The following is a 16,980-nucleotide window of genomic DNA, read 5'->3' on the forward strand; positions in this document are numbered from 1 at the left end:
AGAATAACCAGGCCCATGATCTGTTGATAGAGTCTTAACATGCTTTAATATAAGTATGGCCTTCATTGCAATCCATAGTTATCTATACAGTATATCTAATAAAAATATAATATATGCTTCTTACTAAAATCTTCTGAATTAAAAATAATGAAAATAATTCTTAATATGGGGAGGTGGTAGATACTATAACGACGCTTTAACGGAGTTTCAGCTGCATCACTTGAATTTAAACTAACAATGTGAATGTGGTGTAAACATGTTTGGTTGGGTAGAATAGGGCAACTAAGCGAAATTTTTTAGTTGGTTATCACAATTGGTATATAATGATAGCAGAGACAGAATAGTTAAGCACAAAGTTCCAGCTGTATCCCAGATCGTAGGTAATTATACAGTGACTACATGGAAAAAGTTTTGGGAGGTACTGAATATTATTACATACCCAGATTAAATAATACAAAACATAGGAATGCATTTTGCCGCCTTTTTCATTGCAATCTTTTATTTTACCTCCAACGCAATCCACTTTTCAACTTATTAATGTTGAATACAACACGAAGGTTATCTTTCTATGTTTTGCCAAGTAAGTCTAAGCTAAATATTTGGCTGATGCATCAGTCAATTTCTTATCTTTGTCACTGAGCATGGCCACTTTTAATAGCCTCGACCTGGCAGCCCAACCCACCAATAAAACAGGAGGATTTTTTTAACACGATGTCTTCTTTTTTTGTTTTCTTTTTGTTTCCAGAATGTGTCTAGAGGAAATTATTTTCTTTGGTAGGAGATATGTTATCAGAATCAGGAAAAATATTCTTACTTTTGGTTACTGAATCCCTTCATTTTTACGATAATGACAGAATGTTTTTTATCTTTCCTCTGTAAAACAAATAAATAAACAAATAAGCTCTCAGACTATTGTCCTGAAAAGGATATATTAATGTACACCGGAAAAAATGAGAAAGAATAGAATTAAGCTGATTTTAATAAGAGTTCAATTTATTTGATATATTCTTCATGTAAGTGTGACTGAAATTTAGATTTATTTTCCCCTTTTAGCTAAGAATATAGTGATTGGCTTCATGTTGCCGTATATCCTGAGTATCTGAGTATAAATACATGTATAATACATAATATTTTCAGACAGTGTGTCACAATAAAAGCATGACAAAAACAACTTTGAAGTTCTGATAAGGAATATTATATTAAGTCATATTGAAAAACGTACATTACTTTTTGTTTAGAACAGATACCGTAAGTACTGTGTGAGACCAAAGAATGATAATGAGTTGAATCATAATTACGATCACCATAAAAAACGTAAAGCCATTTGTTTGCGATAATCATTGTACATCTAGCTCTATTTGAATGAATTAAGCTGTTTTAAATTAAATTAAATAAATCAGAATTTACTAACCACTATCCATATATGTATATATATATATATATGTGTGTGTGTGTGTGTGTGTGTGTGAGAGGGTGGGTGTGTTTGCCAAGTATGGACAAATAAAAGATGTCAAGCTAAGCAATCAAGACTTAATGACAAAGGCGGTTCATGAAGTCACCAAACACTGTAACATAAATCAATCGTACATGCACGTACATACAAGGGAAAGGGGTTTTATTTCGCTTTCATACAGTACCAAACGCTGTTTTGTGTGAATAACGTCATGCAAACATATACGAAGATTAAATTGTATCTTTGTTGCACGCACCGAAAAGACATCGATTTAGTTGATCAGTATTGTTATATCATTCATGGTTATTATATGGCTCTCCTGTTACAGTAGCGTAATCTGGCTATTAGGTAATTTTCGGTCCGCGACGCACGACACATTCAAGAACACTTTAAATGTACTGGAAAGGCCCGTCAAATGACAATGAACAGCTGGGAGGTCTGTGTGAAAAATTTAGTGAACCAGAATAGCAGTTTCGTCCAAAGTTTTGGACCTGACGAAAAATTGCAAATATGTAAATTGTCCACAGTCCCACACGAAACTTTTTTTTGGATTGACCAATATTTGACAAAGACGTCTTTGTTGACAATTGCCATAAAGGGCATTTGGCAAGCAGTATATTTTATACTTTCTTTAATTTGTCGTGCGTTGTGAAGCGAAAATTCTCTATTCCCAAACAAGACTCTCGAATTTGTCTTTCAAAATCTAGGGAGTTTCACAAAAGGCGTGATGTTGGTTTCACTCGGTTAGCTCACATTTTTTCGCTCGAATACATGAATAGCCAGGACTTCAGACAGATTATTAGCAACAATTCACTCAAAGCCATCCGGTAAATAGCCTGCACATTTATAATTTACATTTCATATTCGTTCTTATACATATACATGTTCACACAAACAGCTCTTATAAAATTCCAATATATAGTATCCACGGAGGTTTGTTTTTCATGCTATCTACGACACCTTTCCATATCCATGTTGTATTTAAAATATTGTTGCTATAAATATTGAAAGAAGGTTGGCAAACTACTGTAAGAATAAAGATAAATGTTGTACTCCATTATCTTTTAAAATGCTACAGCCAAATTACATCAACTCCTAATTCACGGCGGGGTGTAAAGCAGCGACCTTAATTTAGATTTAATTGAAATCATTATCCTTACAAGAAAAACAGCTTTAACGAAACTGAAATAATCAAAATAAATCAAGCAATTTTAAAATAATTTTAAGAACACCGTAAAAAATGATCAAGGCGTTATATCCAAAACGAGAACCGTTACAACAACCAAACGTATTCTTTACTTTAAAAAAGAAAATAAAAGGTTTACAAGAAACATACTGTAGTTAGAAAAAACCCACAGGCCTCAAATAGTTAGCTTTAATATTGGCCGAGATGTCTATCATAATACAAGGTCTAATATTGATGGAAAAAAAATCTATTCATCTGGACTTACTTGTTGAAGCAGAGGACAGTTTCACGTCCGATCCGGGACGCTTCTTCAGCTCTTCTGAACTCTGTCTCCAAGACAATAACATCGACGGTGCTTCGGCACCAATCGGCAACGACGAATTCCCGCCAGTTCAGAAGAGCTGAAGAAGCGTCCCGGATCGGACGTGAAACTGTCCTCTGCTTCAACAAGTAAGTCCAGATGAATAGATTTATTTTTTTCCATCGATATTTGACTTTCCTGGATGAATCAAAACATACATCAGTTTATTATGGTCTAATATTAACATTAGAAACTAAAAAATAACGGGGGATTCCTTTAATGCCCATCTCTATTGATGTACACAAATCGAATTCTCCTTGGTGTCATTATACTTTTTTTTTGAAGAAGAGGATAAGGTCGGTCAATTATTTCAAACTCGTTATTCGTAGACTTCGTAGTTGGAATTTGAATCACCATCTTCTTTGATATAAGGTTCAACGTAGAGGGATTGTTCGTCAACAACATAATTCGCACATCCTTCCGGAACATCAGGTAGAGGTCCATGAACTTTCTCACTGAGAGCTTCCTTTGATGTCAAGCCATATTCACGACTGAATTATACGAATTAAAAGAAATAATGGAAAAAGTAAGATTTCATTTCAAACAATAAGGCTGTTTTTAAGTTAAGCACGAATTTTCGGACGGCTGGCGATAATGTCCTCAATTAAATTCTGGATTTCTTTCCATAAGCCTGGGGTGAAACCTGGGGAGCTTTTCATCAATATTTTCATCCGACAAGTTGTCAGCTCTGACAACTTTTCATGATTTTGATTGGCTGAGAGGCAGTGTTCCTTTGGTAACTGTCGGATAAAACGTCTGATAAGTCCTTTCATGAAACGCCCCCATGATCGTTATGGACTAAAATTTTTATTTGCAGCAACCAAATGTTTGGATGATTTATTCTTTTTGACAACCTGAGTAAAATGGAATAAAGTGCAGGTTTGCATGGTAGTATGAGCAGTCGCAGGTGAGGTTTACGGTACACTATGTGTAAAGTCTTGGAAGGACCAAGATAAGAAACGTGGACAGAATTGGAGATGAATTGGAAAGGTGAGAAAGGGAGGTTTGAAAGAAGATAATTCTTTTCGAAATGAGTGTAGTCCTTAAAAGGACTTTAACCCACAAAGAGCGGGAAGCTAAGTAGTAGGCAGGCTTGAGTAGGAGAGATAAGGCTGGCTTGAGTCGGCGAGTAGAGTGGTAGTACTCCTGCTCCTGCTACCATTCTACTCGCCGACTCAAGCCAGTCTTCTCTCACCTACCAAGCCTGCCTACTACCATGGCTACTCAGCTTTCCCCTTCTTCTGGTTTACAGCCTAAAGGACTACACTGATATCGAAAAGGATACTTTACTTTCAAACATCCATTCTCGCCTGTCCAATTCATCTCCCATTCTAACCAATTTTTTGTTTTATCTCAGTCCTTCCTGGAATTTACCCATGGTGTACGGTAAACCTCTTCCGCTATTGTACTCATAATGTGATTAAAAAAAGGAATTGTGCGCTGGGAAAAGACGAAGTAATAAATCACATATTTTAAAAATGTTTTCCTATCACTTGAAGGGCTAAAAAGGACGAGTCTAGCTTTGTTGATGACCCCAAGTGGTGACATTCATTACTTTTGACTCAGTTACAATACGAAATCTCATAGAGTGTTAATTAAGTTTCTATTTGTTTTTATAGTGTAATACACGAAAATGATCACCAGTCGTATACAGTTGTGTCATCTTCAGCATGCTCGAAGCAATCTCGATGGAGATATATAACAGGAAATACTATACAGAACACCACATCCTTATGCCTTGTACCTTGCATGCCTTGCGAGGAAATTCGAAGAGCTCACTTGCCAAAAGGGGTTAGGTCCATTATTCATCAAATTTATTTTTTTTGTCTCAATGTATAGATTTTTAGTAGCTTTATAAGATGATACCAAAGAAAAGTTGAAATTCCCCTTAAAAAGTGATCTAAAATGGCAAAGAAAAATTCCTTTTTTTTCAAAAGGGGTTAGGTCCATTTCAGTTTAGTTGCAAAAGGGATTAGGTCCACACTTTTTTTTTTGAAAAGAATATTTAAAAGGATATGAAAACAGGTGGATTTCTTTTATACCCAATTTTATGTTCGCATGGTAGTGTATCACAACAATTTAGTTTCGCATAAAAATATTGCAATATGGAGAAAACAAATATTTTCTTGGAGTGGACTTATAACCCCTTTTGCAAACAAACTATTCTGAAGAGCTCATTTGTCAAAACGTCATAGGTCCATTGTTCATAACTTTTTTCCGTCTCAAATCCTCTAAATTTTTAGTCGTTCTGATGAAAACAACGAAAATTTGAAATTCACATTAAAATGTGAATAAAAGTGGCAACGAACAATCACATTTTTAATCAAAATAGATTAGATTCATTTCAGTTTAGTTGCAAAAGGGGTTAGGTCCACAATGATAATTTTTGAAAGAAAAGATAGAAAAAAAATTGAAGACATGTAGATTTCTTTTACACCCAATTTTATGTTCACACGATAGGGTAGTACATCATGACAATTTAGTTTCTCATAAGAGTATTGCAGTAAGTGAGGATAAAAACACGGCTTTTCTCGAAATGGTAAAAAGTGGACCTAACCCATTTTGCAACTTAACTATTCATTTGTAATAATGATAAACAATCAATGCTATTCTAAGAAGAACTGGTGGTAAATTATCTAAACGAAAAATACCTTTATTGTTAAGAAGTCAACAATGACATAATATTATAATATGAACTACGTTCTAAAGCTGTAGAAGAAAGAGACAGTGCGCTAAGGAACGATGCTAAAAATCTTAAACACTTTGTTCAGACCAGTCACTCTAAGAACTGTGGTTTAGAGTTTAAAGTGATAGGTTAATATTGGTTTGACTTTTGAAAAATCTGAGCTAGGAGGTCGCACTTGTCACCTGTGTCTGTGATATGTTACAAAAATGATGCCCAGAAAAAATTGCGTTCGAAAATGATTATTTAGTGCTTCAAAATTTGAAATATAAAGTGACCGGAAACACCATCTTAATTTCATCCAATACACTTATGTGTACTATTTAGGTGTCTATAAGACGCATATTTACAAAATCAGGGTTTACCTTGCACTTGTAGCTTTCCATTCTCAATAATGGTTGTTTTCAGCGTTTATTAGTTCTAAAAAATGCACTTGTACACATGTTTCATCTTGGTTTGAAAATTTTTTAAATCGGCTGCTCACAAAGTTAAACAATACCTTCAAAACAGGTAACAGGTTATTTACAGGTTTGAACAATAAACGTTTGTTTCTTCCATCAGTATTTAATATCGTACACATATAACAAGATCGGGGCAAGGTTCATATATTGGTCATGAAATCTAGTGAGAAGAAAAAGAAGAAGACAGAGAAGAAGAAAAAATATCACCTTCTTACGAAAATGAAGAACATCGTCAGACTCATTAAAACCAGAACGAATAAAATGATAGCTACTACAAGTAGGCCGGCGATAAAATACTCTCTGCCATTGACTTTCTTTGGTGGGTTTATCATTGGTAAAGGAGGTCCGAGGTTTTGACCTATGCATGTTGGAATAAGCAAAAACGAAGTAATAAACTGAAAAAGCATCTTGCAGTCTACATGTTGAAATTTGAATTAAAGTGTCAATACAATCTTTATGAGTCAGCATTGCTACACAATTTTTTGTCAACAGTTAAAGAAAGCCTCAGGGTAATAAGATAAATACTACAAAAACATATGATATTAAGGATAAAGATATCTAAAATAGGCCTATATGATCTATTGATGTACGATTTTCAGTTTGATTATGTAAACCCCTTCATTTCATGTCTTCAATAATTTATTCATTCAGCATTATCCATCATTAATTAAAGCTTGCATTTGGTAAATTTTAACTAATTCAATAATGCCTCAATCAAACGCCGCAGCCCCTCTCCCTCACAGCAAAAACTGTGGTGTTAACCGTTGTACATTGAGGACCACACCAGTTATTTTACACCGGTGTTAAATTGGTGGTGTCAGTTTTACACCTGTGGTGTTATTACAACACCTATGGTTGTTACATTTACACTCTTTGGTGTTATGTTCAGTCTCTAGGAAGTTATTTTAACACCTCAGGGTGTGGTCATCTATTAACACCAATTGGTGTCAGTTTTAACACCACAGATTTTACAGTGCAGCCGATCAGTCTCTACTGTGTTTGACTAACAGAAAAATTTTAACAGTTCATATCAATTGTTTAAGATATATCAAACAACCTGAATTAACTTTTTTCTTACCATTGCCTTTTTCGCAATAATGGTAAAGATCATTTTGTCGTATAGAAAAAAACAATTTAGTTTTAAACGTTGTTTGTTTTAATTAAATCATAGTAGTTTCTATAAAACTATTGATTTTATTCGCATGAGAAAATGTAAAAATTCCACAGTAGTAGAAAATGAATTAAATAGAAGGAACTAAAAAACAAATAAGGAAAAAACAAATGAAAATAACCTTCAAAAAAAAAATAATTATGTTGGATGCTTGTACAATTGCCATCCCCATGACAAAATTATTGATAAAAACTGTTTCAAAAATTTCGAAATATGCAGTAGAATCTGGTTTTTACTTTGTGTAATTACCTGCAACTGGTGTTACATTGAACGCACATTTGATGTTCCTTCCCAGCCATAAGCCATCTTCTTGGCATTCCCAGACAAACCGATCAGAGTTGTCGTTACATGTAATATTCACTTGGTCTCCATTCTTGTAGCGTGGTTTAACAGCTTCAACATATGATATTGGATGAATGTTTGGCGGACTGCACGCTGCGAATTAAGGAAATTGAAATTGTCGTGTAACTGTTGGGCCGTATTATTTACCGCATGATTGTGTAATTTCAAAGATATTTCGGGTCGAAAAAAACCCAGAAACCTCTTCAAAAAGTATTTTTGATAAAAAATCCCTTGATAATTATGCCAGATATTAATCAAAAAGGTAACTTAAAGATCAAGGTTACGTAAGATCATACTTAAAATGAAATGTAGAAACCCAATACATTTTTTCCAATACTGTTCTGTGGGGTCTTTCAAAAATGTTATCCAAAGGGGTTTCTGCTTATTAGAATGATTTTATTATTAACCTGCCTCAACTGGGCTGCCGAGGCGCTAAATCATTTAACGAACTTCTTCCTACCGATTACTCACGAACTACACCGGGTGGGTGTTTCATTAAGCTGCTCGTAAGTTAAGTTGACTTAAAGAACGACTGGTGAACCTTTCTTACACGCTATAAGCCATCGCCACCCCAGGCATTCTTAAAGTTGATCTTTACCTACGAACAGCTTTATAAAACATCTGATTGGTGAGTGGAATATGTACATGAACACCTTGGCAAAGAGCACGTGTGCTGCGTCGGGAATAGAACTCCAAACCTCTTGGTTCACACACACTAAGAAATTCGGGTTAAATTTTACGGTTACACTTCGTAATTCCCAAGGTTCGTAATTCCAAAACATATAAATTGCCCATACCTCGATGTTCGTTAATCCGGAAACGTAAAAGGGCTCGTTAATCTGAACATTTGTGGTGTTATTCCGAAGGTTCGATAATCCCTAAACGAAATAAGGTTCGATGTTCCAAAGGTTTGTTAGTCCGAAAACGAAATAAGGTTCGTTAATCATTACGTTTTCGGACTAACGAACCTTCGGAATTACAAACCTCATTTCGTTTTCGGTCTCACACGCCTTCGGAATTACGAACCTCATTTCGTTTTCGGACTTATGCAATACGAACCTTCGGAACAAGGAACCTTCGGAATATCCGAAGTTTCGGAATAACGAAGCTTCGGAATTGCGAATGTATGCGCAATTTTACACCCTAGGGGTGCTCAGGCTTGTCCCTACACGAGTACCCATTGCGGGGCACACGTACATCCCGAACAGGGTTGTACAGTGTGCACCCGTATTTGGGGTGTCCATCTGTGCCTTGAGGGTGTACACGGCTACCTCTTAGGGTGCATACTGTACCCCCCACCTAAAATAGCAAAAAAGATTGTCGAGTCTTCCTCTCCACTCACTTTCTGTATGTGTTTTTTAGTAACCTTAGTTGGGACTCGAACTCACCGCGTTGGAACTATCATGACTATGGTCAAGAATCTTCCCGCTATGCCAGCGGGAGCATTGAGACCGAGTAGTTTTTCTAGTGATATGAGCCGATACAGTTGTTGACTAGTGCTGATCGTTGTGATTCAAGTAACTCTATTTACTGCCCCTCCAAAAATGTACGTAATCAAATGTGTTTGTGAAACAATTATCATCACATAAATATTAATATTTAACAAGTCATTTCACTTCGGTAAAGTGTGGCGTTAGTGCATTGTTATTTGGGGTAATTTTTTTTTATCACAAATCAACTTTATATATACCATACGGCTATCAGCAAGAATTGTGGGGTGCACGCAGAGAGTACATGGGTGTACAACAGACAAGGACTCTCGCGTTAAGAGCTATCTTGCCGACCGTGGGTACGCTAGCGAGAGCCCGCGAGCACCTCGATGATATTAAAGAGAAATGCCAGCAGTTGCAGTAAACACTGAGTTCATGTGAAAGTCTGTAAAACCAGGCTTAATTGTCAGTATATCATCGAGGATCTAGATCTGGTACAGTCACATAAACTGAACTTTGTGAAATCTTGAAATCTACGCTGAAAAATATTCACAGTAGAGATCACCAACACAGATAAGCGCACGTGGGACAGTGTATTATTATTGCTTTGAATGTCGTGCCCGACGCTTGACCCGAATCCTGTGCTTTATTCTAATTTCTCAGCAATTACACAATTTCTTCCAGAATCATTTGGCACATATTCTTTATTTATACAAACAGACACTTTGGTGGTCATTTCATTGGATTCTGTACGAACTCATTTTGATAGCCTTACCAAAACTGGCATTTACATTTAAAAGGTGTACGCACGTATCGCACACCCCATTTGCACCGGGATATCTTAGTGTGTAGCCCGGAGACATGTCTACTCAGCCCCAGCACTTCTGTATGTATGTTCGTAGGATTTTGAGAGTGTGTGTGCATATATATTCCCAAGGGAGGAGTGTTATTTTCAGGTAAGAACCTACCTGGGGCGGGGGAATCACACACTGCATTCTGTCCTGTCCATAAGCCATCGACGCATTCCAGTGTGACCGGCTCTCCCCCTACATCACACGTGACATTCAATCTGTCGCCGGGTTTGTAGGATAGGCGAAGATTCCCAATGGTGGCATAGGGAGGCACTACTGGGGCATTACAGTAGAGTACTGTTTTTGGTAAAAGGATGTGTAAGCATCAACGCGAGTATGGTTCTACGATATCATTACAAATTATTCATGAAAAAGCAATTACAAAGAAACTGTAGTCATCAGCTATTCGTCGCCCATGATTCAGCCAGTGATGTGTTGTTTTATGAACGAGAGAGAGAGAGAGAGAGAGAGAGAGAGAAAAAAACGTTTATCAAGTGGCCCATTAACCATCAAATACCATCATCCAAACTAAGTTTTGTCTCCTTCTTTGCATGAGTGTGTTTCTAGCGAAGGATTGGGTAAATCATTTAAGATTAAATAATTGACGGGCCGATTTCCAAACCCAATATAATTGTAACACTGGAGTTACCCCCCGAAACTACTAAGGACATCAATTCTTACACGAACTTTAAATCCGCTATTCAAGTCATCGATGATTGATTACCTTTTGTTGGGGGAACTGGGCAGGATACGTCTGGTCCGCTCCACAAGCCTTTATTGTGACATTGCAAAGTAAAGCTAGATTGGTCTGCGTCGCAAGTCACAGTCACTCTGTCTCTGAATTGGTAGTTCAGGCGAGGATTTTGGATTCTGGCGTGGTTTGGAACGTATGGTGAACTACACTTCAGATGACCTGCCGAATATAAAATAAAACTTAGTTACAAGGTTGGTGATTCGAACATAATTGAAGAAGATACTGGAGATCTCAAATGCTTCTCTGCAACATTTGGTCATAGTTCTTTCGTGAGATATCAATATCAATATATACATTTTTGCATTTAAAATGAAGAGGTTTTACAGGCTCGCGTCCAGACTCACTCGACTGACATTCCATTTTGTTGACGATCAGCCATGCATAAAGTCTTTTGTTAACCGTGCGATATAAAAGTTCTGTGGGAAACCGGTGAAAACACGTTTATTTAATGAAATTATGCAAATTCAAGCATTGTTTCGAGGGAACATACCTGTTTTACTTCTCGAAAAAATGGTCAAGAACATCAAATTAAAAAGAAATGTATTAAATAGGGAATGCATCAATGATGAAATTAGATAAGCCCTCAATCAAAATGAACTATAAACCCAATAGGTAATGCATTTCAAAATTAAGACATAATTCTGTAAATAAGTAAGTTGTATGTTTTCCCCCGAAACTATGACTTTGTAATTTCATTTTGACTTTAAGAGAGCGACCATGATCTTGCTTTCAACACTCCTGACCCCCCCCCCTCCAATATTCATTCGATTTCGGTTTAAAAAAATTACCATGCGTGATTCTCTGAGAAAAAAAAAACTGATCTGATTTATCATGCCACTGGTCAGAGTGAAGCAAACTCGTACGTTTCACAGTTGAATGTGCTGCTGTGCACAGAAAAAAAGTATATAATGTTGGAAAATGTGAACGAAATGTAGCGCACGCAATATCCAGACTTCACTTTATAGCTCTCTTAAAGTCGCCACTTGAACACCGCGAACTAACACTAACGCATGATGCAAACGTCTCACCTGGTTTGTGGCATCCGACGAATACTATTTCTGTCACTGAAGTATACGTGCAGCTGCCGTGTTAGTAAAGCTGTAAGCACATCTATTTACTTTGGTCATACTGTCCAGGCTGGGATATTTCAATCAAGATCTAACAATTGTGCTTCAGTTCTCATGTTTCTAGCATTGACAAGTACGTCGTATACTAGTAGAATCTCATGAACATTATACATATTAAATTTGTATTGCCACTCTTAATAGCTTGATTTCGACAGAACCTGCATATTGATCAGGAATATTCTCTGGGTATATCTTTATCTAAATAAAGTTCCGTGGTTACTGTTCTCGTTTATTACTGTGTTCTGCATAGATTCCTACTTTGTATAGTTTCAATTTATTGTTTTTTTCCTCTGTATGCGGATTCATCAGTCTGTTATGAACACATTTTACCAGTAAATTAAAATTAATATATACATTTCGGCATCCATCTATGTCACAAATACATAAGATACATTGTACTTGACTGATTTGATTTTATGTATTGGATATTGCACATTTTGAACGACATAAACACAATACTCGAAAATACAAACATGGCAAGATAAAGCAACAACATAGAATGTGTTGAAGACAGTAAGTGAAATATTGTACGAAAGACTAGGCCTGTGTGATGAAGAATTCACTGGACCCTTAGAAAGATAAAACACATCAAGACCGTTATGGCCCCTACAACAATTTAAGGTCACCCCCCTGAAAAAAAAATGGGTTGGAGACAAGATATGGTAAGCATGATTCTTTGCAGCGTGGCAATAGCATTCACATGCGTTGATAGGCCGGGGAAGAGGAAAGCCGAGCCAAGGAGCCACAGAGAGTGGCTGCCATATTTCTTGATGGTTAGGGGGAAGGAATCTGAACAATCTAAAATTTAGCCCCCCCCCTAAAAAAGACGAGATCATAAGATTTTATTATCAGATTTTTATTAACACTTAATAATACATATTAAGTGTTAATTCAAACGTATCACCTTTGGTTTGCGGCATCCGAGGAATGCTACATAATTGGTTGTCAATGGAGCATACGTGTACATTTCATATCTCGTAAGCGCAATTAGTCACTTTGGTCAGACTGAACGCACTGGCATATTGAAGTTCAGTTCAAGTTCAAGTTCAAGTTTATTTTCCATTTCCTCTATCAACATTACAAGCAAATACAAATCAAACATACATTATAAATATAGACAGAAACAAATGAAATGTGATAACAATGATTACAAATCAATTACAAGTTACAAATATTTGTAAAATAGTTTTAACAGAATCTGATATGGAAATGAGGGGATCCACTAAAAAGCATTGCTTGTAGAGCGTGGATCCCCTAAGAAAGTATATCAAACATTTGAGAAATGGGGCTCATTCGCAGGAGTAAATACAATAAGTTAAAAAAGAATATTGGAAATAATAACAAGATGGTGAGTGATAGCGAGAAATGATAAAAAGATGACAGAGATACAGGACGATACTAAAAACTAAAGAGAAAACAGACATGAGAGAGAAGGAATAAAGTACTGAAAGGAGAGCGAGAGGGAGAGAGAAAGGGCAAAGATAAGTAGGGAGGGGGGGGGGGAGAGATGGATGCACACACACACACACACAGACAGACAGACACAGATAATATGGAGAGAGAGCTTCATCAACAGAGATTTCCAAAAGACATTAATGATGAAAGAACACTGGAGGCTTGATTAAAATGTAGGCAGGTTTTCAGTTTTTTTTCTAAATTCATGAAAATTGATCAAGAAAACGTTTGTTGTCAGGTTAGAAAATTTGGAGAACACCCGAAATTCAAGTACCATATTCTACGATCAGATTAACATATTAGGTTGCTTTTTAAAATAAATTTTAAGGAGGGGCTATGCATTATTAAGAAAAATTCCAAAGGCTAGCGCAGTTTTTCCACGTGAAAACAATCTTTAGATTTATTAAACATAATGTTATGTTATTTATTTTTTTTCTTCTTTTTTGCAAGGAGAGATCAGGAAGAAACCAAAAGGTAAACAGATACATTTGTAAATTCACATTCAAAGTGTAATTTTAAATACTATGATTAAATTCATCAATCGGATTCCAAATCCCAAGCATACTAGATTGAGGGAATTCGAGTATAAGTTTAGTCTACTTGATAATATCACACACTTAACCAGACAAAACGTGTTGATCTTTTTATATTTTTGGGTCAAAGCAAGGAGGGGCAGTGACATGGCTTACTGTTAGCCTGTAGTTTTAAAACCTCACTATCAACTCACAACGACTACTAAAACAATCAGCACTTTGTACAAATGAGACAAAAATAGAAATTTCCCTCATAAATTCTTGTCTTTATTTCATTTTTTGTAGTGTGACGAATGTGTTTGAGCGACAGAGTTATACATTATGCTTCATTTTGTTTCTGAAATAATGAAGCGGCATTTGCTCACATTAGGATCCCACTCATTGACAATATCAATTGCAACTTTAGTATCTAAGACAAAGGAATACGGATATCCAATATTCATGACAAAGTGAGCCCCCCCCCCCTCCCCAACACACAAAGTCATATCGTGAATGTTGTTGTCAAGAAATAGAGGTTAAAAAATGGAAAGAAAAAGTAGACTTCATTGATTGGATAGTCATCCGTTTCCTGTAGAGTTACATAATCGTCTAAAATATCCCAATTTCTTTAATATTACAGTAACTATTTTCACGTCAAGGCGCGGTAAATTCGTATAATTTCAATAGAGCAAACGTTTCACTTGGTTTATGGCAAATGATTGAAATACAATTGACAGTGAAGTGAACGTGCAGCTTTGAGTTGTCCGCAATTCCGTAAGCGCAAGTGGTCACTTTGGTCAGACTGTTTGAGCTGGGATGGACATATTTATTAAAGATTTGCTTCACGGTTTTATATTTACAACATATATACATAGATATATATTTATATATCTCTATATATGTATATGTATATATACACACACACACACACACACACACACATATATATATATATATATATATATGTACATATATATACTGATGTAGGTTTGATTCATCCAAAAAGAGTCAAATTACGATGGAAAAAATAAATTTATTCATCTGGACTTACTTTACTTGAAACAAAGGACCAAAGTACAGTTTCACGTCAGATTCGGGACGCTTCTTCAGCTCTCATGAATTTATATATATGTATATATTCATATTGCTTTTGATTGGATGATACATCTTCCCTCGAAGCGACTATTTTCAGCGAAACATTCATCATGCTCATTGGCGAAAGATCCCATGCGCATTGCATACTCCTCAATGTGGAACGATCTTCGTGAAGACACCAACAATGTATCTCTATTGAGTCCTCCGAAAATGTTCTTTCGTTTTATTTACGTATCAATTCTGTGTGCCTCAAGTGCTTTCTACAAAGAATGTGCTAGACACTTTTCATTCAAATTAAAATTATAATCAGCGGTCGAGTGAGCTGGTAACGTTGTGTTTATCATGCTTGCTGGGCAAAAAAAAAAATGCATTGTTTATCTATTATTATTCATTTTCTAAAATCTGACTCATTGAAGAAATTATAAAAAAACCTATACTGCAAATACTTTCAACTTCTCATTTTTGAGCAAGACACGGTAATATGAAACCAGTCATCACTTTTGTTCCTATTTATTGTCATTTTTTAGGAGTGGATGTATCAATATCTGACTATTGTTATTCAGAGGTTATGATTGTGTTTGAGCCGTTCTCAATATACTTTTTAAAACTTGTTTACTGGAAATCGTTTCAGGAAACCAGTTGGGGAGATTGCTCTGTTAGCATTCCCATTTGATCGCCCAAAAGTGGTTTTCAAAACCAATTCACGTAAAGGTCTTCTTGATATGGGAACACTCTCATTGGGATGACATATTTCGAGCGAAAATTTACCACAACGTAGGCATTCCACGCACAGTGTGTGGAGTAGCGCGCTCAAAAATATGCCAAGATCGCTTCCCGAAGAACAGTTGTGTCGCTAATACCATCCGAGGCCAAACGATCTTGAAAACTCTATCGCGAGGTAGTTTTCTGAACCGGTTTGGAAGATCGCTTGCAAGGCCGCATCGACCGTTCTCAGTACACATTAAACTAGTTTCCACTGAACTTATTTCCAGCAAACTTAGGTGTCCTTTTTCCAGTGAACTAGTTTTAGGACGGTAGTGAGAATGGTTTCATAGGTATCTTGTCAAAAGTCGAAGCGACATCTTTCATTACATGTCCAGTTCTTACACTTGTTCATCACTCAGTCTCCATGTCCTCAAAAGGTAGCTTCATTCACTGTAAAAAAAGATGAAGTGCTAATTTAGCACTTACAGTGCTTGTATAAAAAACTGCACTACGAGTGCTGATTTTCTAGTTCAAATTCAAACTAGAAAATCAGCACTCGTAGGGCGGTTACTATACAAGCACTGTGAGTGCTAACTTAGCACATATTTTTTTTTACAGTGTTTATTCAAGTTATATTCTTTACTAGAGAGATTTGCACATGCAATGAGCTGGGTGCAGACCAAAACACATATTTTAACTCGGTCATTACTGTTTTCAATATGTATCAAATTTCACAATTTGGTTTCATCGTAAAGATGAAAAATAAATCATAAATTCAGGTTATGTGTTTGAATTTAAAAAGACAAATTGTGATGCAAGTGAAGCATCTTATCGAAAACATGATAGACGGTAATTATTTTCACCGACAAAAGTTGTTATTTTTACACTTTATTTTCTGTTTGAGCCAAAATGATATTTGAATATGATAAAGCTGAAGATCTATGATATAAGTTGTATACGAACAGGTGTTGGAATGGGCCAGGATCCACCTATTATGAGGCTAAATACACGTTGAAGCTTAAAAGCTAGAATACTGCACTATGATTGGTCAAAGAGATCACACACTCACTAAAATTCCAATGACTTCCTATCCAAAGTTTCACTCACCATGTGGTTTTGTCTTCAAAGTGCACGGATATGTTGTTGTGAAACATCCAGCGAGTCAGAACTCTGGATTTCATGCTACTCAGAAATTTCAAAAATCTTTCTTTGTATTTTATTGTCAATTGCTGGATCCTGAGTCATTTCCAAGGTGAAACAAAAAAATGTGTTAAATTGTGAAAAAAGAGCTTTAAGAGAATATGTATCTTATTTGGGCTTAACCCCCCCCCCAAAAAAAAATCAACAATTTGCAAGAGAAAGCAGAGGGGAAAATTACGTTTTGAGATATCTTT

General features: G+C 36.0%; 1 protein-coding gene across 1 annotated transcript; it reads right to left on the reverse strand.

The window, feature by feature from the left end:
• Positions 1-3,319: 3,319 nt before the first annotated feature.
• On the reverse strand, positions 3,320-11,052 carry LOC121405754 (complement C2-like). The gene is made up of 6 exons (XM_041596709.1): positions 11,037-11,052; positions 10,663-10,851; positions 10,056-10,235; positions 7,565-7,750; positions 6,442-6,502; positions 3,320-3,491 (listed from the first exon to the last, which is right to left on the reverse strand). Exons 1-6 carry the CDS (start codon positions 11,050-11,052, stop codon positions 3,320-3,322), a joined length of 804 nt encoding a protein of 267 aa, XP_041452643.1.
• Between the last annotated feature and the right edge of the window lie 5,928 nt (positions 11,053-16,980).

The sequence above is a fragment of the Lytechinus variegatus genome, chromosome 19, assembly GCF_018143015.1.
Source record: "Lytechinus variegatus isolate NC3 chromosome 19, Lvar_3.0, whole genome shotgun sequence".
Classification (NCBI taxonomy): domain Eukaryota; kingdom Metazoa; phylum Echinodermata; class Echinoidea; order Temnopleuroida; family Toxopneustidae; genus Lytechinus; species Lytechinus variegatus.

Coding starts and splice junctions, on each gene's coding strand:
- LOC121405754 (XM_041596709.1), bottom strand. Junction 7,751..10,055: donor GTGTGATTCCCCCGCCCCAG/GTAGGTTCTTAC, acceptor CTTAATTCGCAG/CGTGCAGTCCGCCAAACATT. Junction 6,503..7,564: donor CAATGTAACACCAGTTGCAG/GTAATTACACAA, acceptor CAACATGCATAG/GTCAAAACCTCGGACCTCCT.